Here is a 27,752-nt window from a genome sequence, read left to right as displayed (position 1 = left end):
AAAACAAGGCCTCAGAATGTCTGGCTTTGAAGGCCAGTGGGGCTTGCCTCAGGGAGAGCCAGAAGACTGTAGAAAACAGAGACTCCACTCTTAAAAGGTGCACACAAAATCTTATATGATTTGAGTCCCAGCACAGAGGCAGTAATTTGAAAAGAGCCTGGAGCAGACCCACTTGCTGAGCTTAGAGGGCCTCCTAGAGAGGCAGGAGGCCACATGGACTTCCCCTTGAGATGGAGATGATGGCAACAACCATTGTTGTGAGTTTGCCTTACTGCAAAAACACTGGCTCTGGCAAGCACCGTTTTGGAGTGCTCTACCTGGCTTGGGTAAGTGCTGGGAGCTTACCCACCAGCAGGTCAAGGTCCCATTCACTGCTGGCTGGCAACAACCCCAAGATCTCACTGAGTCATGCAGCTAACTGCCCTAGGACCTGGCCCTGCCCATGAGCAGGCTGGTCGCCACCATGCAAGGCAAATCCTTGCAGTCAACTGGCTGCCAGAGTCCAGACAAGCCTACCAGTATGCCCATGGTAGTTGATCCCACCACAAAGAAGGGCCCAGACAACACAAATGGGGGAGCATCCCTAGAGCATTTAGCTCTGGTGACCAGAGGGGAGCGTGGTGCTGAGCTGCAGAGGCCATCTCCTACAGAAAGCTACTTCTACAAGACTGGGAAACATAGCTGACCAATGTAATACATAGAAATAAACACAGAGAATTAGGCAAAATGAAGGGACTGAGGAATATGTTCCCAATAAATTAATAAGGTAAAACCACAGAATAACTTAGCAAAGTGGAGATAATCTGATATCTCCATATATCTGATTAAGAGTTTCAAGTAAAAACTAAAAATGCTCGATGAACTTGGGAGAAGAATGGATAAACACAGTGAAAATTTTAACAGAATTAGAACATATAAAGAAGAACCAAACAGAACTGAAGAATATAATAACTGAAATAAAAATATACTAGACAGAATCAGAAGTACATTAGATGATGTAGAGGAGTGGATCAGTGAACTGGAAAACAGAGCAGTGGAAATCATTCATGCTGAACAGAAAAAAGAAAAAGAATTTTTAAAAACATGAAGGTAGTTTAAGAGACCTATGAGATAACATCAAGCATGCTGAATTTATAGGGGTTCCAAAAGGAGATGAGAGCAAGTGACAGATAACTGGAAGAAATAACATTTCCATACCCTGTGAAAGGGAACATACATTCAGTTCCAGGAAGTACAGAGAGTCCTAAACAAGAGGAATCTAAAGAGGTCCACATCGAGATACATTATAATTAAACTGGCAAAAATTAAAGATAAAGAGGGAATCTTAAAAGTAGCAAGAGAAAAGCAATTCGTTATGTACAAGGGAACCCCCATAACACTGACTTTTCAAAAGAAACATTACACGTCCAAAGAAGTGGAACAATATATTAAAGCTGTGAAAGGAAAAAACTCTACAACCAAGAAGAGTCTATCTAGCAAGTCTTTCATTCAGTTTTGAGGGAGAGAGAGATTTCTACAGATCAACAAAAGCTTAAGAGTTCAGTACCACTAAACAAACTTTATAAGAAATGTTAAACCACGTGCTGCTGCTGCTGCTAAGTTGCTTCAATCGTGTCCGACTCTGTGAGACCCCATAGACAGCAGCCTACCAGGCTCCCCCATCCCCGGGATTCTCCAGGCAAGAACACGGGAGTGGGTTGCCAATTCCTTCTCCAATGCATGAAAGTGAAAAGTGAAAGTGAAGTCATGTGCATGCAAGCTCAATTATGTCCAACTCTGTGACCCCATGGACTGTAGCCCACCAGGATCCTCTGTCCATGGAATTCTCCAGGCAAGAATACAGGAGTATTCTTACCTGGAAAGAAAAGACTCCAGGGAATCTTCCTGACCCAGGAATTGAACCCACATCTCTTGCATCTCCTGCATGGGCAGGTGAATTCTTTACCACTGTGTCATAAGAGATGTTGAAGGGGCTTTTTTAAGCAGAAAAGAAAAGACTACAAGAAATATAAAAATTATGAAAGGAAAAATCCCATTGGTCTCATTGGTGAAAGCAAACAAAAAGGATAGATAGTAAATCAATCCCTTATAAAGCAAGTAAGATGATCTAAAAACAAAAGTAAAAGAATAATCTATACACACAATAAGTAGTTAAGGGATACACAAAACCAAAATTATAAAATATAACATAAAAATAATTAAACATGGAAGGGAGAGTAACAGTAGGGTTGTTAGAATGTGTTACAACTAAAGAACTCAGTAACTTAAAATAATTATATATTAATATCTATGATCTGTATCTATTTATATTATCTATTTATCTAACTATCTATCTATCTACCTATCTATGTTGTTATATATGAACCACAAGCCATGGTAACCACGAACCAAACTAAAAACCTAAAATAGATACACAAAAAAAGAAAAGAATCTAAACGTAACACTAAAGGTAGTCATCAGATTCCAAGAGAAGAGAACAAAATGAGAAGAACGGGATAACAGAACTATAAAAACAACCCTAAAACAATGAACAAAATAGCAATAAAAAACATACCTATCAATAATTACCTTAAATATAAATGAACTAAATGCTTCAATAAAAAGACATAGAGTGGCTGAATGGATACCAAAGAAATCGTACCCTATTCCATCCAAAAGCAACAGGATACAAAGATGTGCTCTAAGGGGTTTTGCCCTTGACAATGGGTGTGTGTGTGCTGTTTGATCAGGACAGGAAGAGGTGTGGGTGGAAATCATGTGGACTGGAGACACCTTGGCTGGAGAATGGGGAGGGGGGTGGTGGGCTTGGGGATGGGGTGAGGAGGAGAGAGCCTGTAGGCCTGAAGGAGGGATTAGGATTTTATTCTAAGGGCATGAGAAGCCATTGGAGCATATACGCTGGGGGTGACATGATCTGGTTCATTTGTAAGTAAAATCCCTTGGGCTGATCTGAGCAGCGTGGATGTGGGGAATGGGGGCAGGTAGCAGGAGTGGGGACGGGGTTTGCCTAAAACGTCTGTGGGAACTAACATTTCAGCGAAGCAGGAAAACCACCCATCTCACATCACTGCAGCACCCGCCCTGCTCCCAGAATAGGAGGTGGTTCATTTTGAGACTCCAGACCAGCTGGTACCCTGAATGAGAAATGAGGGACACGTGGTGGGTAGGGAGCCATGGGAGGAGCCAGGGCTGCCAGAAGGAGCACTCCTCTTCTCACACTTGTGTATGCTCTGCACACAACCTCAACACACACTTGCAATTTACTCATTCATGCGCTGTTGCTTAAGTCACATTCAAGCAACTCTGGATAGGCACTGAGGATACACAGGACCTCCAGGAAGGATCTTTGGTGGAAGAGAGAAGGCACTGGGCAAGATTGAGTTTTTGCCCTCATTCTCGCCCCTCACTGTGTCCACACCCTTTGTTATGTAACTTTACAGCCCTTGAGACTGGGCTCAGACATGTGCGTTGTTTTGCTTGGCCAAAGATGTTAGCAGATATGATGCAAGTGAAGGACTCAAGTATATTTGCGTTGTCAGGGTGGCCCTCCTGCCCTTTGATCATGGTCGTGAGAAGAGAGTTCCCTGGACAGCTGGACCCATATAGGGTAGGTCTGACCTAGCCACGTCCAGCCGGTCCTGTAGCTGAATGCAGAGCTGAAGTTGAGACCAGTGTAGACGTTACCCCAGTCGAGCCACAGACCTGCGAGATATAACGCTCACGCCACTGAGATTTTTGTGGTTGCTATGTAGCAAGAGCTGACTGGTACCAAGATGCACACTTCAGCTCCATTGTCAGAGTGGACGAGGGCTTTCACAAGGAGAGCACCAGGCATGTTTAGAACACAGAACTCCAGTTTAACTGTAATGTGGGTTTCCTGAGAGGGAGGTTGGGTCAGATTACAGAGGACCTCCACTGTCAGCTCCAGGAGCTCGAATTCCATTAATGCCGGGGACATTTGTTATTCTTTTGGCAACCCCACATCTGAATGCCCTTCCAAAGTTTGAGGAGAGCACAGCTCCCAGTGTAAGAGTTGAAAACGCCAAATCCTCATTTTCCCAGCCTCCTTTCCAGCAAGGTGTGGGCACACACTTAGACTCAGCCCATCAGATGCACAGGACCCCGAACTCTAAACTGGCACAAGATAGAGGCATCCGTTCTGGCCCAGCATCAGTGGCAGTGGGCTCCTTGCACCGCCACATGACCTCAGGCATCCTTCCGGGGTGCCTAAGACCTTAAGCATGGGTCTTAGCCCTCTGAAAAATCCTGAAACCCCTCCACTCCGTTTTACTTTTACCTAAATAATTTTTTCAACTTAAACTAGCCAGTGTTGGTTTCTATTGCTTGCAGTCCCACATCCTGGCTGATTAAATTTGGCTGCACTCAGATTTAACTGAGGTTTTTAAACTGGACAGTGACCTGACCAAAGACAAGCTTTAGAACTGATTTAGCCAGCAGGGGGATATATTTGAAAGGGGAGGAGCCTGGAGCAATGAAATCATTTTGCATGTGTGTGAGAGCATGTGTGTGCAAGCATCATTTGTGCACACGTGCCAGTGGTCAATGGGATAAACAGCCACCTAGTTTATTCAGAAGTCCCAACAATTACCCTGTCTGCCCTGTGTGTCCGCTTTCTGAATTAGAGTGTGGATGTTCACCACCATGATCAGGGCCTCATGCTAAGCCTAGGTTGGAGGAGGAGGCTGGCACTGACCCTGGCTCTGCCGGGGATGGAAGCGGAGTCTGCACATCATGCCCTGAGCACTTTTTCCATCAACCATGTGCAGGTCCTCGCACCAAAGGGCCTGGCGTTGAGTCAGTAGCCAAGATGGCACCACATAAGCTTTCATAGTGGAAGACAGCAGACGAGGCCGGCCAGTGAGAGACACAGCGGAGACTGAAGTCAAACACCGCCTCCTCATCCTCTCTTCCAGTCGATCCCTTCCCCTCGAGCCTGCCCCCTACAACCCCTGGGCTAGTTTCACCACTTCTAGGACGTTGAGTGCATGTGGTCAGACAGCATGTAGTTTGTTCTGACCGATTTCTTTCACTCTGAACAGTGCTTTCGAGACGCATCCGTATTGCGGCATGTGTCACCTCTTCTTCCTTTATTTTAATGGCTGAATGGCCTTGGCCAGTCAATGGGTATCTGAGTTGTTTCTAGTTATTATCAATAAAGCTTCTGTGAAAGTTCAAATGCAGCTTGTGTGGACATATATTTTCACTTCTCTTGGGTAGATATCCATGAGTGGAAATTTTGGGTTGTGTGGGAAGTGTCTTTACAAGAAAGTGTCAAACTCTTGCAAAGTGATGATACCATTTCACACTGCCACCAGCAGCGTGAGAGTTCTAGTTGCTCCACATTCCCGTCGACACTTGATGTTGTTTCAGATTCTGCTCCCTTAATCATTATGTTCTAGGGACATGGGATGCTCTAAAAATATTTGATTTCAGTTTTTTGAAAAAAATTCCAATAAAAATTTATTTTTTCTTGAATGGGCCGTCACACAAAATTAACACTTGGTTTCATTTTTTTTTCTCTGAATGGATCCTCATGCAAAATGATATTTCCCTAGTAGTTTCCCAGTAATCTTTAAGGTCCCAAACATCTGAAGAACCCAATATGAAATTAACAACAGAGGTCAAACCACACAGTGCCAGCAGGGGGCGTGCGTCACCCACACTTAAACTCCACTCCTATTTCTCATTCAGACTTTGAGGTGACTCTAGGGCTGTCTCCCAGCAGAACTAAGGTGGAAGAAAAGTTGATCTTTCCTGAGTGATAATGTTTAGGGCCAGAGATGCCTTCCTGTGGTAAGGACTTGTTGTTCAGTCGCTAAGTTGCAACCCCATAGACTGTAGCCCACCAGGCTCCTCTGTCCATGGGATTTTCCAGGTATTAATACTGGAATGGGTTGCTATTTCCTTCTCCAGGGGATCTTCCCCACCCAGGGATCGAACCTGCATCTCTTGCTTGGCAGGCAGATTCTTTACCACTTGAGCCACTTGTGTGTGTGTGTGCTTAGTTGATCAGTCGTGTCCAACTCTTTGGAACCCCATGGACTGTAGCCCACCATGCTCCTCTGTTCACAGGGATTCTCCAGGCAAGAATAGTGGAGTGGGTTGCCATGCCCTCCTCCAGGGGATCTTCCCAACCCAGGGATCGAACCCAGGTCTCCCACACTGCAGGCGGATTCCTTACAGCTGAGCCACCAGGGAAACAGACGTTTATTTATTTACTTTTGATCATGCCAGCACATGTGGGAATCTTAGTTCCCCAACCAGGAATTGAACCTGTATCCTTTGCATTGGAGGCCCAGAGTCTTAACCACTGGACCACGTGGAAAGTCCCCTTGAGGCACTTGGGTGGCACCAAAACACAAAGCCGCCCCAGGGTCTGGTTAGGGATGTATGTGCTGACTGCTATCGGATGTCTTGCATCACCCAGGAGCTTTGAGGACTCGACTGCCCAGGCTCTGCCCCAGACTGAGTAAATCAGGATCTCTGGGACAACCAGGCAGCAGTCTTTAAAAATTCTCCAGGTGATTTCAGTGTGCCGTGGGGACTAGGTGCCCCTGGGCTGGAAGCCTGTTAACCCTATCTGGGTGGCCTGTCGTGGCTCCTCCACCATCCACAGGCACCTGCTACTCCGTGTCACAGAATGTCACAGCTACTGGACTGAGAGTCTGCCGGTCCAAACCCCAAAAGGCTCCTGGAGTGCCCCTTGCTGTTGGTAGACAAGCAATGCCAGCTTGCCCTCACCTCTCTGTGACACTGTCACCCCAGGCAGTACTCAGCGTCCCATCCTTCTTTCTGGATTGAGTTGAAACCTGCCTTTAATCACCACCCACAGTTGTAAGACTGCCCTTTCAGCCTTAGTCTAGACAATCACTCACATTTGTAGACCCTCAAAATGTCCTCTTCTCCAGGCCAAACGTGCTCTCAGAACAGTATTGGTTCTGGAACACTCACTTTACAAACATGTCATGTAAAGTGTATTTTCTTTTCAGCCTATTCTGTTTTCCTTGTAGCTGCTTTGTAGATCTGCCTGCCGTTTGTTTATTCATCCACTGAGCATCCATTTATTCACTGAACAAGTGGGTACCGAAGCCGGTAGTGTGCCAGGCATCTTATAGGTACTGGGAACTTAACAGTGAGCAAGGCAGCGTGGTCCCTGGCCCCACAGAGCTCAGGGATGGGAGAGGCAGGGGAGAGGCATCAAGTAGACAGGGCCTTGCAGGATGGTCTTCAGGAAACTGGCTGTTTCATCCGTTCGTTAGTGTCTCTGATGTGTTACTGTGGGCCGGGACCCACGGAGGAAGGAGGACACCAGTGCTCGTCCTTGCATACGGGACCTGAAGGAGAGCTTCTGGGACAATCTGAGATGATAACGAAGCATCACTGAAACCCCCACTCCCCACCCCATCCCTGCCATGCAAAATAAGAGAGGATTCCTGAGTCATGAATGTTTATTAAGCTTCTACTGTGTTCCAGAGTCTTCTGCTTACTGAGCACTTTCTCCAAGTGTTCGATAGGTTTTAATGAGTCATGCTCCCCCTTTTATAGATGGGGAGACCGGCTTGTCCAGGCTGCACAGCCAGGAGGTGGTAGGCAGACCAGTTTTGTCTGATGACCTCACACAGGCAGAGAGACGGATGAGAGTTCCAAGTGGACTGAAAACTTCTAGCATTTCAGGATTTACCTAGACATTTTACAATTCAGGCTGTAAGAAATCTTAATAAAATCAGCAAGGAAGAGGAGTCTAGTGGCTCTTAAGGAAAATTTTCTTGCTGACCAAGGTGGGGAGGGGCCTCTGGTCCTCTTGTGCTGACTCAGAACCCCACATGGGGCTGCAGGGAAGGTAAGGGCTGAGTGGAGCTGGCATCTGGGTGGGCGCCCAGGGTTTCTACTATTTCACTGCAAAGCGCAGAGGGCAATACGGGCAAATGGAAAGCTCTTGTCAGAACAGATGCTGGTTAACTTTGCTGGCCTGCCGGGGCTCTGTGGGAGTCACCTAGGACTCTGCGGGCTTCCCCAGCATCCTCGGCTCCAGCTGTAGGAACTCAGGACTCAGGGAGCACCTTGTGGGTGGTCTGAGTGTTCGTCAGAGCAGCAACTCTCTCCTGGCTGAATGGCCTCTTGCAGAGTCTCAAGTAGATGGAAGCGGAGAGGTTGAGAAGGACCCAGTTAGAACCTTGTCTGCCTCGTAAGATGAGCAGAGGTCATAAATAATAGAGAGAAACTGAGTCCTCTGAGTCCGGGGGGCCCAGCTGACTTGGGGCCCTGCCTGCCTCAGGAAGGCCCCAGGTCCTGGGAGGCCCCACCTGTCCCTGGGGTGGGGGGGAGCCTGCTGTGAGGCCAGGTAGGAAACAGATGCCAAGGGCTCATGTCACCTGATTCTCCATGAAAGGAAGAGAGGGGGGCAGGCAGAGAGGGGAGGGGTAAGGAGGACAGCCTGTCCTCGGTCCCCGTGAATAAGTCATGAGGCCCAAGGAGAACCCACGGCAGGTGCAAAGGAGGTGGCAGGGGAGAGGCAACCAGAGACAGGGGCCGGGGGCAGGAGGGGCTGGGATAAAACCCCGAGGTCCTGCTCAGGGGCCAGCGAGGAGAAAGGAGCGGGAGGACTCTGGACACATGTGGGCTTTGCCCCACCCGAACGTGTGTGCAGGAGCACAAGGAGAGGGGGTTCCCGGGAGGGGCCGGGGAGTGGGCACGCTGAGCCAGTGAGGGCCAGGAAGGGGCAGCCGGCACAATGATGCCCCAGAAGAAAAAGAGGAGAAAGAAAGACATTGACTTTCTAGCGCTGTATGAACAGGAGCTGCTGAACTACGCCTCAGGAGACGACGAGGAGGAGCTGGAGCACGAATACTACAAGGCCAAAGGTCTGTGGGTCCGGCTGTGGGTGCAGGGCCCAGGCAGGGGCGCAGGGGCCCATCTGACCCTATTCCTCCCCTTCCCTGTGGACTATCCTGTCGGGTCTGTACTGCATCCTCCTGGGGGTACAGGAGGGCCCCACTGTACTGAGGGCCACAGAGCCTCAGTGGCACAGAACAGACTAGGACAGAAGCGCCCACCCTCTCCAGCCCCTGTGCCTCACAGGAGCCATGCTCCAGCCTGCTCTCCACGGAGCGGCCCGCGTGAGGCTGTGAAGGGCCTGTGGAAGGGGACCCGGGCGCTCATCATGTTCTCCGCAGGGGCTCGGGGCTGCTGCCCGCTGTGGCCGACGGAGCGGGGGCCCTGGGACTTTGCAAGGCGATGCTGTAGTCCTCGGGAAGGGTAGTTGGTGCTTTAGACCCAGGGCCCTAGCCTTTTAGCCTTACTTTCCTCTGGGGCATATGGCAGCTGCTTGGAAATACTCTACCTTCACGTCAAGTAAACCAGAGAAGGGGTGAACTCGGGGCCCGTGAACCAGTTTTGGCTTAAAGGGGGCTTTTGTTTGCTTTGGTGTTTTTTTTTTTTTTTTGCTTTGCTTTTACAATTTAAAAAAATGTTTGACTGTGAACACCTTTAGGCAGTGGACTTCATCACTCACGTGTGTGTGTTCGTTCAGGCGTGTCTGATTTTTTGGAACCCCATGGACTGTAGCTTGCCAGGCTCCTCTGTCCATGGAATGTTCTAGGCAAGAATATTGGAGTGGGTTCCGTTTCCTTTTCCAGGGATCAAACCCACATCTCTTGCATCTCCTGCATTGGCAAACAGATTTTTTTTTTTACCATTGCGCCACCTGGGTTTCACGCATCAGTGCTGCCTACCTGGTCCCTGAAGACATTAAATGCTCAGTGCTTCCTCTACACTGGCTCACTAACCCTTGTAAGCACCAGATTCACCCATTCATTCACCAAAGAAGTACTGAATGCGTGTTTTGTGCCTGCCATGGGCTTCTGCTCCTCCTTAATCCCTGTCCGCTGAGAGTTCCTTGATTATACCCCATCTGTAGGGCTTGTTCCCCAGCCAAACCTCACCTCTGTGCAGGTGGGGCCCTCCTTTATTTGTCCTGACTCCTCACCTCACTCCCAGCACAGACCCAAGCTCAGAGAAGGAGGTCACCGCCGTGGAACTGTGGAGGCTGTGGCTCTCCTGGGGCCCCTTTCCCGGCTCCATGTCCCAGGCATCTCCTGGGGTGGAGGCGGGGGTTGTAGGAAGGGAAGAGGGGCCTAGAATGAGTGAAGCGTTGCCGCCTTTTCTCAGGAAGTGTGGTCCAAGCTCTGACTGTCCAGTGGCGGAGAGGGACATTGAGGCTAGGTGTTAGGGCAGCACTCCTGATAAGTACTCTCACCTTTGAGGTGATTCACCCTGGCCAGCATGAGAACCTTTCATAGCTGCCACAATGTCCACTTTTGTTCATGGGCCCTGCCTGCCTCAGTGTGACTCACAGCTTCCCTCTTCTCTTTATCCTTCTCAAAGCATTTTCACTTCCATTCTCACTTTTAATCCTCGAGATCCCTGAGCACAGTCCAGGCAGGTGTGATTAGTCTCAGGGTAAGGACAGAGGCTCCGAGAACTGAAGTGATTTCAGCAAGGTCGCAAGCAGGAAAGACAAGAGCTTCAACCTTTCCCAAGACAAGTCCCCACATTGGGTCAGGATGCTGTTCAATAGAATCATGGATTTAAAGCACCAGGCACCACGCTGAGCTCATATGGATTGATTTCATCTTCACAACAACCCAACAACGTGGGTTGGATTCTCAAAATCTTCTTTTTCAGATGCGTAAAGTGAGGCACAATGAAACTAAATAACGCACCTAAGATCACAAATCTATTAAGTAACAGAGTTAGGATTTGAATCTTGCTGGTTTGCCTGCTCCTTGCCCTTGTACTGCCCCATCTTCATCGTGCTAAAAATAGCTGGAGAAGAGCAAGCCGAGGTGAGTGCCCTGGTGACATTCCTAAGAGACACGGACCCACTGACTCTGCAGTCAGCTGCAGGATGGGATGATAAATGTGGATGGTTCTGACCATAGTCACATTCTGAGCTTTGCCTACACTGTCACGGTTACCCTCTCAGCTTTAGAACAATGTGTCACCTATACCCTTTGAGCACTGGGTTCCTCCATTATGTGGAGAATCTTGCTGAGTGTGATGGGGAAGGAGGAGGAGGAGAAAGGCCTCGGTTTCCTTTTCTGTTCCTTGGGCCGCCTCCAGGCTACCCTGGAGTTCACCAACAGCCAGAGGACGGTGAGCAGCTCTCCTGATGCTCTGGGGGTACAGGGTGAGCCTGGTGCACTGGTCTACCCCCTGACCGACATAGGGCCCACGAGGACAAGAGAGTGACTCCTCCAGAATCCGGGTTTCAAAGAGACCTCAGAGGCTGTCTTGCCCAAGCTTCCAGCCCCGGGGCCCTTTTTCTCTCCTGTGTCTCAGACAGGGACTGCCCAGCATCTATGGGAATACAATTTCCCAAGGTGGCCTTCTTAGGGATGTTGTTAATGAAGGCAATGGTAGTCAATGTTGAAGACGATATTGATGTTGATGATGACAACAATGGAGATGATGATGGTGGTGATGATGGTGACAGGATGATGATAACAGTTTATCACTTATGGAATGCATATTTTTCATCCAACTGAGGGAGTGTCTGTAAGATAAACTCCCAGAAGTGGAAATAGGCTAGGTCAATGAGTATGAAAGCTGAAGACTGTTTTATTTGGCTTAATTCTTACAATCATCCTTCAGAGAAGAAATTATCTTTACTTCAGCAATGAGGAAAATGAAGCTCAGTAAGAAATTTGGTTGAAATCATAGAGGCAGTGATGGTAGAATTGAGATTACATACTGGTCAATTTATTTCATAGTCCACATTCATTTCATTGATTGTTTCATTCATTAATTTGTCTTTCCATTCATTCATCCGTGTAATTCTTTATTGAGCATCTTCCATTTGTCATGCTCTGTGCTAGGAGGAGCCTTGTTGCTGTTGACAGTTCTTCTTTGTGTTAATTTTACTGTTTGGGATCCTCCCTCTGGACCAAACAGAATTTTGTGTCTTCCATGAGATATTTGTCTTCTCTAAGACAGTTCTTCAGCTGTTTGAAGAACTTTTAAATTAAAATTTTCAAATTGAGGACACGCACACACACATATGGGCTTCCCAGATGGCTCAGTGTCAATGGTAAAGAATCTGCTTGCCAATGAGGGAGACTCAGGAGACGCAGGTTCAATCCTTGGGTCAGGAAGATTCTTTGGAGAAGGAAATGGCAACCCACTCAAGTATTCTTTGCCTGGAAAATCCCGGACAGAGGAGCCTGGCAAGCTATAGTCCCTAGGGTCGCAAAGAGTTGGACATGGCTGAGCACGCACACACACACATAGACTATTATATATATATTCTATATACACCACAAAACTCACAAAGGTACAGCATGTTGAATTTTTACAAATGTGCATGCTTGTGTAACCACCATTCAGAACAGAACATCGAACATTTCTAACCTCCAGAAATTTCCTTCACTCTCCTTCTCAGAGGTAATAGTCCTCCTAATTTTATCACCATACTTTAGTTTTTTTGCTCTTGAACTTCATATAAATGGAATTATATAGCACATTTTTGTGTGTCTAGCTTCTCTTTCACTCAACATTATATCCAAGAGATTTACCTATGTTGTGATTTGTTACATAGTTTGTTCTTTTTTTATTATTTCTGTATTATTGCATTTTATAAATATATCACCCTTTGTTTAACCATTCTATTGTTGATGGATTTTGGCATTATTTCAGTTATTATGGATAAAGATGCTACAGATCTTGTACATATCTTTAGAAGAACACATGCACTCATTTCTCTTGGATTTATAACTGGAAGTAGAATCACTGAGTCATAAGGTGTGCTTATGTTTAGTTACCAGGGCTGGTACCAATTTACACTCTCACCAGCAATGTATGGGGCTTCCTTGGTGGCCTAGCAGTAAAGAATCGCTTGCAATGCAGGAAACCGCCTGCAATGCAGTAGACTCAGTTTCGATTCCTGGGTTGGGAAGATGTGCTGAAGTGGCAGGCCACTCCAGTATTATTGCCTGGAAAATCCCATGGACAGAGGAGCCTGATGGGCTCCAGTCAGTAGGGTTGCAAGAGTTGGACACAACTTAGTGACTAAACCACTACCATCACCAGTAATGTATGAGAGTGCCAATGGCTTCACATTCTTGAAAATACTTAGTGTTTGTCCATCATTTTAATTTTAGACATTCTGTTGCATATATAGTAGTTTCTCACTGTATTTTAATTTGCATTTCCCTTATGAATAATGATGTTGAGTCCTTTTCCATTTGGATATCCTCTTTTATGACATGCCTATTTAAGTATTTTGTCCATTTTTCAACTTTATTGAGATATAATTAACAATTAAATTAATCTACTTTACGTGTGTTGTTTGATGCATATTGACAAATGTATACATCCCTGTAACCTATGCAGCATTCATATACAGGGTATTTAAATTATCCTACAAAAGTTCCATGTGCCCCTTCCCAGGCAATCTCCCCTAACTTCAACCCTAGACAATCAAGATCTGCTTTCTGTTAGAACAGATTAGAGATCACATAACTGGCATTACTTATTGTGTAGTAATTTTTGCCTGATATTTTTTTTTGCTCAGCATTATGTGCTTGAGCTTCATCGGCATTGCATATGTTGTTCATTCCTTGTTATTACTATCACAGAGTAGGATTCCACTGTAGAGATATACCACATTTTAAAAAATCCATTCACTTTTTGATGCATTTAGGTTGTTTCTAATTTAGGGTTATTATGCATATTTGTGTGCAGGTCTTTGTATGGACATGCTCTTATTTCTCCTGGGTAAATACCTAAAAGTTGAATTTCTAGGTCTTATGATAAGTGTATGTTTACTTTTAAAACAAATTGTTGCCCATTAGAACAGTCTTGTGGTCTTTCTTTTTCTCATTGATTTGTATAATTCTTTACGTCTTCTGAACATCAGTCCTTTGCTGGCTACAGGTAGACCTCAGAGATATTGTGGATTTGATTTCAGAGCCTAGCAATGAAGCAAATGTCACAATAAAACAAGTCACACCAGGTTTTTGGTTTCCCAGCGCCTATAAAAGTTACATTTACCACTGTATAGTCTGTTAAGTGTACAATAGCGTTATGTCTAAAAAAAGTGTACATACCTTAGTTTAGAAATACATTTTTGCTAAAAAAATTGCTAACCATCATCTGAGTCTTTGACAAGTCATAATCTTTTTGCAATAGTAACAACAGAGATTACTGATCACAGATTATCACAGCAAATAATAATAATGAAAAACGTTTGAAATATCTTGGCAATTACAAAAATGTGACACAGAGACAAGAGTGAGCAAATGCTGTTGGAAAAATGGTACCAACAGACTTGCTTGACGCAGGGTTGCCACCAACCTTCCATTTGTAAGAAACAAAATATCTGTAAAGCACAATAAAGCAAAGTGTAATAAAAAACAAGGTATTATGGTGATATGCCTGTGTGTGAATTCCAAATATCTTCTAGTATGTGGCTTGCCTTTTCATCTTCATGATGGCTTAAATTTTTATGCTTTTAAAATTTTTGTGTATTTATTTATTTTGGACTGTGCACCTTTCTCTTAACCGGGCATCCAGAGGCCATTATGTCTTCTCTCATGTGGTGTGGTTCTAGAGTTTCCACTGTGCTCCTCATTTTCCTATTGACTCAGTTTGGAAACATCCTTGTATAAGTGCAAACCATATGCGCAACACTTCAGGTCCTGGAGTTATCTCGGGGAGGAGTCTAGGAGCCGTTTGCAGATCAGAAATCCCTGTGGTGTATAGACTGTGAAGAGTGAAGGCTTTGGTTATCACAAGAGACAGAGAGTCACACAAATGTACTGCTTCCTTTCTCCCCCTCATGGGGCCTTTCATCAGAACCAGGAACATCAAAAGAAACCGCATCAACAGCAAAGAGAACAAGCTTCAAGGGCACAAAGAGAGGAGACATCAGTGCCTCTGCCTAAAGGGACTCACTGGCAATTCTGCTTCCCCCATCCCTAGGATGGGTTAGCCTGAGATCGCCAGGGCAATGCCCAGAGGGTCACAGGAAGTGAGGACTGCAAAGCAGCCTTGTGTAGAGGGCAGAGAGGAAGGAGAGAACCAGGGGCAGGCTCTGAAGAAGATCTTGGCTAAGAGGGCATCCATGTACTGTCCTGGAAAGATCACAGATGGGCGTTGGGAGCCTGGGACTGGGCTCTGGTGTTGGCATTGTGTAGTGTGTGACCTGGGCTTGTCCCTTTGCCTGCAGGTTCCTTGCCTGTAAAATGAGCATGCAGCATCAAGTGGGAGACTGTGGTTTCATGACAGGACTTGATGTGGGTCTGACCCTGGCTCAGATCTTGGGGGTTGCAGCAAGCGTTCTGAGAGTCCTCTGTGCTGGGTATCCCTGGCGGAGTTAGCAGGAGCCAGGGCTTCTGCGAACCCACATGGGATTCAGGGTTCTCTTCTGAGTCTGCCCCCAACTTCTCCTTTCCTCCTCCAGTGTACGAGGTGGTCACAGCCACGGGGGATGTTCGTGGTGCAGGAACAGACGCCAATGTCTTCATCACCATTTTTGGAGAGAACGGGCTCTCTCCCAAGCTCCATCTCACCAGCAAGTGAGTACTGGCTCAGCCTTGGTGGGGTCCCTGGTTGGTACTGGGGGTTGATGCAGTCCTGGAGCCCATAAGGGAAGACACATGTGTCCACAAGTATATGAAGTGGCGTGGGCCTTGCTAACGACAGGCCACATGCCAGCCAGGTCTCAACTAGTGAAGCTTCTCTGTTGATTTTTGGGTGTAGAGTCATGCTTAGTTTGGATCTCAGAATTCCAAGTATTCATATCAGCTGTCTTTTGATGTGGGAGAATAAATACTCAGGATCAAGAAACAAGGTATAGGTCCAGCTTTACCATTTAGTTGCCATATAACTTTGGCCAAATATCTTTGCACCCAAAGCCTTGATTTCCTCATATATCATCCAGAAGTGATAATCCACCTTTTACCAAACTCATAGGACTTTTGGGAAGAGAAGAGAAGGTCATGTATGTGGATCATGCATGAAGGTCATGCATGAGCTTAAATGCTCTGCACCTATGTCTCACCCAGAACCCATATCATACCAAACCTACTTGCCCACTAACGCACACTCAAGTCAGTGAGTGTGTTTGTATAAGTACGTGTGTGTGTGTGTGTGTGTGTGTGTGTGATGTGTGTGCTTGTGTCCTCCATGTCATTGTGGCCTGCTGAGAGCAGAGGCTGCTGTATCTTCTTTTCCCTCCTCTCCCCACACCACGCAGGGGCACACAGGGTTACTACACACGGTAACACCAGAGTGGAATCATGGAATTCCAGAGATGGCTGGGGCCTTACTTGGGCAACTGGTTTTCACCTTGTGCTAAATGGAGCAGGGTACCGGTGAGCTGGTTTGGGGCTCCCAATACCCTATATTCCCTTTCTTTGGAGCAGCTTGGCCTATGCTTGTCTTATCTGCTGAGTTTCTCAGTCAGATTCTATTTGCTCCAAGGATTCTATAGCCAAGAAAGATTTGAAAATCACTAAATCTATTCCAACCTGCTCTTGGGAAATCTGGGGCCTAGAGAAGAGAGGTGAGCACCTCTGAATTACGGAGCTTTTGATGGTAAAGCTGGTCCTCTAACCCCAGGGTCCTGATGCATATGTTCCCTCGAACACATGACCCCATGGCCCTAGAGGATGTGTGGGAGTCTCCCCCCGCAGTCCTCCTGGGGCTCCAGGGTGTGATTTCTGGGCTTCGTGGCTCCACACCTTCAGGTGTGGCGGGAAGTGTGGGGTCCACAGGCCAGGAGATCCATAGACTGTACTTAGCAGACTGACCAGGTCCAGTGCAACACTTTCACTCTGAAGGCTGACCTGGGTGTAAATGCAACTGTGTCGAGGTAGGCATAACGTCCTATTTTGTCCATTTCTGCAGAAAAGGGTACCCGCCTCCTTGTACTGCTTACCCTGCTGAGTGGCTCGCTTGTGGAAGCCCTTTGCTCCAGTGCTGTGGGCACGGTAAAAAGAATACATGAAAATTCCATCCTTTCTGCCACATGTCCTCCCGGAACGCAGCCCTTTAGGGAGAAGCTGCTGGACCTGGGGAGTGGGCTAGCTTGGCTTCTAGAGTCCGCAGCCTGTCTTTTTCTAAACAAAGAGAATCAGCGCCCTTTTGTGGCGGTTCCTCACTGTCTTTCCTCCTCTCATGCTTCTGCATCCTTAGACTCTCCCCTCTCACCTTTTTCTTTTGTCAAAACGCCCTCTCAGGAAGGTCCCTGGAGTCAGCTTTTATAGCCCTGTGTGAAGGTTCATCACTGAGTCCCCTCTTCCTGGGAATCTGAGCTCCAGCCTTCCTTCTCAATGGGGAAGACAGACTGCATCATGGTAGAGGGTCTCGGGTAGCCCCAAGCTGGCAGGGCCAGCAGGTCTCCAGGCACTGCTGAAACTGCAGGAAGCAGCCAGCTTTTCTGGGATAGCCCTGCACATAGGAATCAACGTCCCCCTATTACTCCGTGGGTCTGCTGATGGGGGGGCTCTCCTGTATCTGTGTCCTGCTCCACGCTGGGTATCAGGGGCAGGAATTAGACCAGGACTCCAATCCGGCTGGGGCAGAGGGTTCTTCAGGAGCTCACGGGAAGTGGGTGGTTTCTGGGATGCAGGCACGTTTTGCAGCATCAGCTGTTTGTCCTTGGAGAGGCTAGAGAGGTGATGCCTAGAGGGATGCTAGCTGGAACCAGAGGACGGTGGGAGATATGCCTTGTACCTCCAGCATCTATCGCAGTTCTTTGCAAAGAGAGCTCCCTCAATGATTTGGTATCAGTGTGGCTAGATTATAACTCTATAGGGAAGGACATGTAATCTGGACCTCGAGGGGTGAAAAGGACTCTGATAAGAAAGGATCAGAAAGAGGGTACTTTAGATGAGGGGGGACAGCTTGCAGAAGTATGGAGGCCACAAGAGGGCACTGCAGGCCAGTGGGGGCTGCATGGAGGGGCAGAGAGGAAAGAAGTAGGAAAGGCAGGGGAGGACTAGAGGGGAGAAGGCCTTGCTTGAAAGTCAATTAGTGGAGATTTGACGTACTGTGCAGCCAAGAAGGATGAATCTGACCATAGTGAGCAGGATAAACAGGGAAGTAGGAGACCAGAGTCTGGCTGCTTTGCAAGGCTGCGTTCAGAGTTTGCAAGACCTGGAAACCTGTCTACAAAGAAAATTGCACAGACACAATCCTCAGCATCTGAAACCCTTCTGATTCAAGATGGAGAGCTCAAGTCTGGGTGGGAGCATTGCTTTCCAAGAAGTCCAGGTTGCCATGTGACCCAGATGCAGGTGACTGCAGAGGTCACAAGCTCTGAGAGGTTTAGATGCAGCTAAGTCCCGCCTGGCTCGGCCCTCCCCTTCCACCATCTCCAGGGTCCTCAGAATGCCTGCTGGTCTCAAAACTCTCTCCTCTCAATGTCTAGTGCTATTCTCTCCTCTCCACACTGCATCACCCCAAACCACATCCACACCCACTTGTCACCTGGAACTGAGCTCTTTTTCCTTGTTTTACATCCACAAGCACACACACATACATGCACACATATGTACATGCACACAAACAGACAAAGCGCAAGGCTTCCCTGATAGCTCAGTTGGTTAAGAATCTGCCTACAGTGCAGGAGACCTCGGTTTGATTCCTAGGTCAGGAAGATCCCCTGGAGAAGGGAAAGGCTACCCACTCCAGTATTCTGGCCTGGAGAATTCCGTGGACTGTATAGTCCGTGGGGTCGCAAAGAGTTGGACACGACTGAGTCACTTTCATTTCACTTCACTTCACTTCACAAGGCATCTTGGGGTGCATCAGACTTCACTGGTAGCTCGGGGCACAAGAGTTCACGTGGAGGCAACATAAACAACTTAAAACAGAGTGTTAGATAGACCCTCCCCCCAGTTTTAAAATTAAGCCACCAGCCTTCCTGGAATCTCTCCTTGAACCCTTTCTCTGCAGCCTCTGGCCGCACCCCCCACCCCGCCTGCTTCTCCCTCATCCTCTTCTCTCTCTCCTCAATTCTGCTCTTTTCTGTGGCTCTTCTCCTCTGCCCCAGGCCTTACCTTCCGCTCTCCCGTGGCTTAGCAGGATTTTTTCATCTCCAGTACAAAGTAATGTCTGCAGCAAGAAGAACCTTGCTGCCCGATGTTAACATGCTGATTGTTCTCACTCTCGTGGTCTGGGGTCTAAATCCCTCGGCACACAGCAGACCCTCTCTTAGGCAGCCAAGAGTGTGACACGTTCACTTCGATTCCCCTACCAGCTGATCTCTGCTCTGCCCTCCACACCAGTAAAATGACAGCAGCTCTGGATCCCAGAGGAAGCCCCCTTCTCCATTACCCAGGACCACCCCCAGCATGGGGTCCCATGTTCAGAATATGGCAAAAGGATGGAAATCTCATGTATCTTCTGGAACACGGTTCTCTTGTTGAGAATTCACCACCCAAGAGTGTGGGAGAATCCTGGCATCTTAGCCTGCCCGGCAGTTAGCTAAAATGCCCTGTGCGTGGCTGGAAAGGGGGGGTTCCCTGCAGAACAGCAGGCGCAGGTGGGGGGCTGTGTTGGGCTTTATTTGAGGATCGACCAGCAACTGTGGAGAACATGCCATCTCCCGCAAGGAAATGTGAAGCGGTCTCTGTTGTTTCTGATGCTTCCTTTGACCAGGGACCCTCTGTCCTTTGCTGTCTCCCCTCCACCTTCAGTCAGATTTCTGACTTACTGGAAGCAGGGGATTTGGAGTCTGACCCCGAGTGGGTTGGGGTTGGGGCTCATCTGGGATTGTCCTGGCCCCTCCCTGAGAGGAGGGAGTCCATGTAGCCCAGTCTCTACAGTCATGTTTTCCCTCCTCTGAACAGAGACCCCAGCAATACAGAAGGCCTTGCTCTTTTTTTTTCTTCTTGGCTGTACTGTGTGGCTTGCAGAATCTTAGTTCCCCAACCAGGGATTGAACCCAGGCCCCCCTTGCAGTGGAAGTGCAGAGCCCCAACTGCTGAACAGACAGGGAATTTCCCAGAAGGGCTTGCTCTTGTCTGCCAGGATGCTGGTCTCCATGCCGTAAACACTGTGGTGATTGCCTCACATCCTGCCATGCCCTGGATGCTCCAGTGTGGTCCAGAGATAGTGAGGAGTGTGCCCTCTGCCCATCCTGGCAGATCTTTCTCTCCTTGTTTCCCTTCTATCTCGGTTTTTAAATTCTGTCTTTTGAGCGACTGTAAAGCAGCATGGAAATGTACAACACACTGGAAGGTACGAATCCACCTTCCACCTGGTTTTATGCACAAGCCCTTTCTGAAGACGCAGAGCTCTCTTTGCTGGATGCAGCTGTTGGAGCAGGAACACTTGTGAGAAGCACCCCGGAAAGCCAGCCGCTTTCTTTCCAAATCACCCTCCTCTTCCCCTACTAATCGGCACTGGTTGTTCCCCAAATCCCACGTACCCTTAGCAGATGACAGTCGGCGATCTTCAAGTTCATTCCAAAGAATTTACCACGGACAGCTGCAGGCTGGATGGAGTGGGGTTGCTGAAACAAGGACTGTGCTTTTTTCATAATTGCGAAAACAAGACGTGCTCCCTTCAGGAAACTGAAAAAAATACAGACAAGAATAAGTAACCAATACTTCATAACAGTCTTCTCATGCAACAGTTTTGGATAAATCCTTCCCCTCTATTGTTTTAAAATTAACTAGGTGTTCCTTATGTATTGGTTGTTCTGTTTGTACATCCTATTTTCAACCTGTTCTTCCTTTTATGCCCGTTTCATAAACCTGTTTCTGTTTCATTAAATACTTTTTCATAATAGAATTTTTGATGGCTGCATAATATTCCATCATATAGCTTCTCAGGGTGACTGTTTCATGGGATATTTATATGATGTAGAGACTCCTGTCTATCCCCCAAATCAATTTCCTTGTCTCATATACTGAAACAGAAAATACCTCTTATTTCCTTGTTTTCCATTTACACAGTCCTGATGCCCAGAATCAATGTTCATATGTTTTCCAAGTTATTTAACAACTGCTTTGACTCAAACAGAATGCAGGTGGTGATGCTATTCACCCTTGGAAGTGAGACTGTAACAGGTTCAAGCCGCCAGCCTGGAGGCGAGCCATTTCACTCCAGCACAACCCGAAAGTTCCCACCTCTCTCTCCTCCTCCGGCCCTGTGCCCAGAGTACACCCCTTGGGCTCTTCTCCCTGACAAGGTGACCTCGGTGTACATTTTCACCTGACTTTGTGAGCTTTGCACTGCTTTAGGAGGGCCCTGGGCCCCGTGTCTCACAATGTGCCCACCGTAAGGAAATTTCTCCCCAGACGAGACTGCCAAATGGGTCTGTGTGCAGAACCACAGCTTCTGTGTCTCTAGAATCTTAAAAGCCTTTGGTTACTGAGAGAGTCTGAACCTTGTTGCCTTGAGGAGAAGGCCCTTCACCTCCCTTTTTATTTTGAAACAGGTGACGGCCAATAAAAAGGCATGTCTTCTTTATTTTTCATTTCCTGTGGGCTGTGTGCTGCTGCCAAGAGCCCTGGCTGGGAGCACTGAGGGAGGTCCACAGCTCTCAGTCCTGCAAGGCCTTCACCATGGGGGCAGGAAGAGCTGCGAGCAGGCCTGGACTCAAGCAGAGGGGGTCCTGGCCCACACAGAAGACAGAGCAGATGTCTGCATGAGATTTCGGCTTCCACTCCTGGAGGACTCAGTTCTCCAGCCTTCCTGTGTCTAAGCTGATGGATGCTAGGATGCTCCCAAGTCTGGACTTGTTTGGGCACCTCATTGAGAAACATCTCAGGTGTACTTGCTTCTGTTTGCACCATCTGTGGGATGCCAAATATGCATTCCCTCACTGCCCCCACTTCCCTGATTGCTGGTTTGGGTTGAGTGTTTCCTTACTTGTTGGAATGGCAGGACCATGGACCACCACCCAAGGTTTGCATCCACTTGGGGCTGCCTTTGCAACTCTCTCAGCAAGAGCAAGGCAGGTGGGGAAGAGAGGCCAGGAGGCCTGCAGATCCAAGAGCACCATGGCGTTATCATACCTTCCTTCCTCCTCCACTCTCCCCACCCAGAGCAACCACAGAGCATTGGCTCATGACTTTGGAGAGCCAGGTTCTGGTCCCAGCTCTACTACCAACTAGCAATTAACTTGTTTGTAAAATGGGGCTAAAGTTGCTCACCATCCTTGCCTTACTGACATGCAGCAAAGATCCCATGAGAACCTGGGTGTGAAAGCAAGGAATAAATACTAACCATCCTTGCCTTCCACCTCTCCAAACCATGTCAGAAAGGAATCGCAGAATGGAATTGACTGCCAGTAGCACTCTCTGGAGTGGGACGGTGGAGGAAGTAGGATATGCCAGCCCTTGGCTCTCCTCCTGGGCCTCCGAGCCAAGATCTGATCTGTGTTAACTGTGCACACCATTGCAGGAGTGAATCTGCCTTTGAGAAAGCCAACGTTGATGTGTTCCGAGTAAGAACCAACAATGTGGGCCTCATCTACAAAATCAGGTGAGACTTTGGCCTCTGACAGGGAGGGGTGAAATGAAGGCAAGTAGAATAGGAACTGCTTTCATTATTGACACTTCTGGCTGTTGACTGCTTTCCTGGTGTCTTCTGAGTGGTGACCAAAGGTGACCACATCTCTCCCTCCCACCCTGAGTCAGCGTGCTGTAAACTTGCCCATTAGAGATTCACTTCTTTGGGTTAAGACAACTTGAGACAATTTTTCACACACTTGAGGAAAATAAGCTCTGAGAAATCCTAGCACAGTGATTAGTAGACTCTGGGTCCAGATTGCCTTGGTTCAAATTTCTGCTCTGCCATTTACCGGGTGTGGGACTTCTGGGAGATTTCCTCTCCAAGCCTCAGTTTCCTCATCTATAATAATGGTGCCCAGCTCCTAGGGCACCATTAGGGTTAGTGAGGACTCAAGAGTCAGTGTTTAGAACAGTAACTGGCACACAATAAGCACCCAGTGAGTGTTAGTGATGTCAGGTCATATTGCAGGGTGCTTTTGGACAAGGTGCTCCCCTGACTTTGTTCTCTGGGGGAATTTTTATGAATGTGTGGGGAGGGGTAAGTCCACCAGCCTGGTTGCTGAGCAAGGGCTTCAGTTGCCCCTTTTTGCCCCCCTCCACCTACTACCCATCCCCAATCAAGTTCATGCCCATCTGGCAGCATGTCAAGATCACCTACAGTCTGACTGTACCCAGACTAGAGGGCTTGGACAGGAGTAAAATGCTGCCTCCAATCACTCCTTGCTTTTCTTCTTCCCACTGGGAAATATAGGGCCATGAACTCTTTTTACTGGGAAAATAAGGGATGGATAATAGGCTCTGGCACTGGTTGTGTCAGGGGAAGGGGGTTATGAGCAGGAAAGGGGCTCTTACGGGGGAAGGCTGGGAAGCGAGTGTCAGCGTGTGGGAAAGGTAGCCACTAAGCTGAAGTCCTACTGTGTGCTGGGCTCCATGTCAGACAGAGCCACGCATTCTGTGTATATCATGTGTGTTAGGGGCTTTCCAGGTGGCACTAGTGGTAAAGAACCCACCTGCCAATGTAGGAGACACGGGAGACACAGGTTCAATCCCTGGGTCAGGTAGATCCCATGGAGGAGGGCGTGGCAACCCATTCCTATATTCTTGCCTGGAGAGTCCCATGGACAGGGGAACCTGGCAGGCTAGAGTCCATGGGGTCCCAAAGAGTCAGACATGATTTAGTGACTGAGCACACACACACACACACACACACACACACACACACACACACTATCTGTTGAGGTATGTGCTGTCTTGAGCTGTGGTTGTCCCATTAAGATCTGCAAGTGTAAGGCCTCATTGTAATGGAATGCTTGGTGCAAAGTGAGGTCATCCAAGGATCAAGTTCTGGGGAAGAAACTGGGCCTCACAGAGGAAACTGGACTGCCAAGGGTGGAGAGGGCTACAGGAAGTGGGGCCAGATTTTGAACAGTCTGGATCTCTACAGTAGCCCCTGGCCCCATGTAGCACTGATCACTTAAAACATGGCTAGCCCAAACCAGATGCCAAACCAGGTGCAAAAACACTTCAGGTCTTTGAAAAACTAGCACAAGATAAAGAATGTAAGATATCTCATTAATAGATGTTTACACGGTTACCCATTGAAATGATAAATGGATTAAATAAAATATATTATTAAAATTAATTTCACCTCCCCTTTGTTTTCCGTGTGGCTACTAAAACATCTAAATTACCTATCTGGCTTGCACATGAAGCTCATGTGATGTTTCTATGGGGAAACACCAGTCTATGTGGCCATGGGGGCTCCTCTGGGTGTTAGGACTGAGTAGCTGAGTGGAGGGTGTGTTTTGGGAGTCACGGTGAGAGGGAAAGCTCCAGACAGTCCTTCTGCAAGCCTTGGTGATCCTCCCACCCAGGCAATATTTCCTTACAGGCAATGTAGCAATCTACATTCACTAATAAGCACATCCACCTTGCAAGGAATCCCCATTTTTCAGATGAGGAAACTGAAGCCTCAAAGATAAAGAACTAATAGAATCAGAATGGTTGAACTTCTGTTCTGAGAAAACATTGGGTATTTCGTATGGAAGGGGCATTGTCTCTGTCTTACCAATGATGGTGTGGGTGTCTGCCTCTGGCCCAGGATCGAGCATGACAACACAGGCTTGAACGCCAGCTGGTACCTGGACCATGTGATTGTGACCGACGTGAAGCGGCCTCACCTCCGTTACTACTTCAACTGCAACAACTGGCTGAGCAAAGTGGAGGGTGATCGCCAGTGGTGCCGTGACCTGCTGGCCAGCTTCAACCCCATGGACATGCCCCGAGGTCAGTGTCCAGAGGCTGACTTGCCTGCCATCCCTCCCTGCCTGCGCTGGGCTCACCCAGGCTTCTGCCTTGTTCTGGGCGGCCCCATTGCTCCTTGCCACCTCTCCAGGGTCTTCCTGATGCCTGGGGCAGAGGTGAGGCCCCAGCACTTCCTTGTGACCTTTTCGAGAGCAAGTTCTGGGGGCTCACAGAAGCGGAAGATGCAGGAGGCCCTGAAGGCATGGTGGAGGAACAGGCACAGCCCTGAGCATACCCTGTGTTTTCTTGGTCTTGGTGGTTTGTTTAGTAGCTAGGATGTATCTGACTCTTGCAACCCTATGGACTGTAGCCCGCTAGGCTCCTCTGTCCGTGGGATTTCCCAGGCAAGCATACTGGAGAGGGTTGCCATTTCCTCCTCCAGGGGATCTTCCCGACCCAGGAATCAAACCCAGGTCTCCTGCATTGCAGGCAGATTCTTTACCGACTGAGTTATGATCAGCTCCTACCTATGGAAAGTTCCCTCTGAGTTCAAAAGCAGCTCTCCCTGGCTTCCTAGTCCATAGTTTTTCTTCTGACACTTGAGGAAGGTGAGTTCCAGCCAGGGCATAATGGATCTGGATCACAGCCTGCCGCTTCCAGAGTTCCCCAACTCCTTCTGGTTTTATGAGGAGTGAAGCAACTTATGTCAAATGCATTTCTGGCCCAAAGAGTTAATTCAGTCATTTGAGCTCTACAGGAACAGTGGGAGGCAGGGAAACAAAGCATGTAAAAACACATCTGTATTCTCTGTCCTATTTTATCATCCCTTTGTTTCCTAAAATCCTGAACCCCCTCACTCCATCATTGATATATATATATGTATATATGTATATACATATATATATGTTGTCCTTTCCAAAAAAGGAGACCTCACGTGTGGGTACCATCATCATAATATCCTGCCTACATAGAGTCAAGGGCCATCAGAGGGAAAAGGAACTTTGTGGCCAAGGAAAGAGAAGTGACTTTCCCACGGTCACTCAGTAGAACAGCGAAAGGCTAACATACTCCTCCCTCCAGCACGTCCTCAGTGGTTTCCGAGTGCCACCAGCTCTTGCAACTCAGCTGGGCACATAAACATATCTGCTATTCTAATGATCTCCCAGCTCCCAGCCAACCTTGAAAACTTGCCCTATTCCTGTGTAGTTCTCATAATAATAACTTGCCACTTCGTTGATTCTTTGTTTAAAAAAGATATTATCCATCTTTTATTAAAAAATAAAAATTTGATCATTGCAGAAAATTTAGAAAATACAGACATACAAAAATAAAAAAAAAGAATACCTATAATTCCATCACCTGGAGAAATGTCACTGGTGACATTTTTGAGCACTTATTTCTGGTCTTTTTAGTGTATATAGTTTGAGAGGATGTGCTGGTACAACATCCCCTGTTTTAGAGCATGTTTATTTCTAAGTCATTAAATGTCACTCAACATCCCTACTTATAATGGCTGTGTAGCGTTTTGGTGTAGGGAGACATATACCATCATTTATTCATTGAATACTTTATAGTTGGATATTTATATTGTCTTCCCCCTCTAGCTTTTATTATATAGTTATTATGTTATATTATTATATATTATATGTTATATATTTATTATTATATATTATATGTTATATTAATTTATATAGTTATTATAAAGAATACTGTTATAAAGAGTACATCTAAGTCTTGCCACAGATAAACTATTTTTTCCCTAAGATCATTTCCTAAGTGGAATTTCTAGGTCAAATAGAGTACATATGGTGAAGACTTTTGATGGGCATTCCCGAAGTGTCCTACAAAGGAACCATCAGTGCACAGTCACACCAGCTGTGAAGAGCACCCATTCCACTTGTCCCTACCAACAGCTGGGAGTATTGATTAATTTCCCAATTGGATAGGAAAAAGGGCTTTTCAATGTTCTCTCTTTGGTTAATGGTGGGGTTGAATATTTTCATGTTTTATTGGTCATTTGGATTGTGTGTGTGTGTGTATGTAAATTGTCTACCTCATGGTCCTTGTGTCTGTCTTTTTGATTGAAGTGAATTTCCCCAATTTTCCTATAGACCTAAAGTGCTTTAATTCTTGATCCAGTGTCATTACCAGGATCAATCCTTAGCAAATTGTCAAGCTTGCCATTTTTTTTTTGTTGTTGTTCTAAGTTTCCCCTTTCTTGGCCTTTCCCCTCCTTTTAGCTCATAATCCAGCTTCTGCTCTGGCCACATGAAAAGCCAGTGCTCCACTGTTAGGAGAAGAGCTTCGGAAAATCACTGTTGAGAAAGAATGAATGTAACTCAGTGATTCCTCAACTTTCCATGAGAACTGTCCAGGGTAGTGTTTCCTTAAAGTTTCTGAGTTAGGCTGCCAGACTGGGCTCTCTGTCCTTATATGGGCTGGAGGGCATTGGGTTTTTTAGTTTTTCCAGGCTAGATTCTGGGAGAGGGAATGAAAAACATGATCGTCAAATATTCAAGGGACTGCATTCGTTAAACAAAAGATTAACTTTCTTCTATTTTTCACCTGGAATTATATTAATTTGGTGTTTGGAGGTCTTTGATCATCAAAATGGGGAAGATAATTATTTCTTTATTCATGCAGTTTGACAGGTAAAAATATTTAAAAACATGGGATGAAGGGTATAAAACAGGAGGAGAGAGGAAAGAGGACATTTCCCATGTATAACCCATGCACCCATCCTTGTTCCCATCTCTCCACCCCCTTTTGTCCATTTTTAAAAAATGATTTTAAAATTTATTTTTAATTGGAGGCTAATTGTTTTGCAATGTTGTGTTGGTTTCTGCCATATAACAATGTGAATCAGCCATAAGTATACATATATCCCCTCCCTCCTACCCCTCAGCCCACTCCTCTAGATTGTCACAAAGCACTTGGCTGAACTTCCTGTGTGACACA

At 47.0% G+C, this 27,752-nt stretch overlaps 1 protein-coding gene and 1 long non-coding RNA gene across 3 annotated transcripts in view; one reads left to right on the top strand and one right to left on the bottom strand.

The window, feature by feature from the left end:
* The first annotated feature begins 8,752 nt into the window (after positions 1 to 8,752).
* Positions 8,753 to 27,752, top strand: part of LOXHD1 (lipoxygenase homology PLAT domains 1) — a 191,928-nt gene continuing 172,928 nt past the window's right edge. For both annotated transcript variants that reach the window (XM_081561528.1, XM_081561527.1), the window contains exons 1-4: positions 8,753 to 8,882; positions 15,482 to 15,596; positions 22,441 to 22,521; positions 24,652 to 24,836. In XM_081561528.1, the coding sequence (XP_081417654.1) occupies positions 8,753 to 8,882; positions 15,482 to 15,596; positions 22,441 to 22,521; positions 24,652 to 24,836 (511 nt within the window). The remainder of the gene's footprint in view (positions 8,883 to 15,481; positions 15,597 to 22,440; positions 22,522 to 24,651; positions 24,837 to 27,752) is intronic.
* Positions 19,907 to 27,752, bottom strand: part of LOC145534189 (uncharacterized) — a 63,156-nt gene continuing 55,310 nt past the window's right edge. The window contains exon 3 of the long non-coding RNA XR_014074325.1: positions 19,907 to 20,603. This is a non-coding gene — a long non-coding RNA (uncharacterized LOC145534189). The remainder of the gene's footprint in view (positions 20,604 to 27,752) is intronic.

The sequence above is a fragment of the Giraffa tippelskirchi genome, chromosome 14 (assembly GCF_054371585.1).
Source record: "Giraffa tippelskirchi isolate mGirTip1 chromosome 14, T2T-mGirTip1v1.2.pri, whole genome shotgun sequence".
In the NCBI taxonomy this organism is placed as follows: domain Eukaryota; kingdom Metazoa; phylum Chordata; class Mammalia; order Artiodactyla; family Giraffidae; genus Giraffa; species Giraffa tippelskirchi.
The sequence above is the reverse complement of the archived record's forward strand: the minus strand, read 5'-3'. Positions and strand labels throughout refer to the sequence as shown.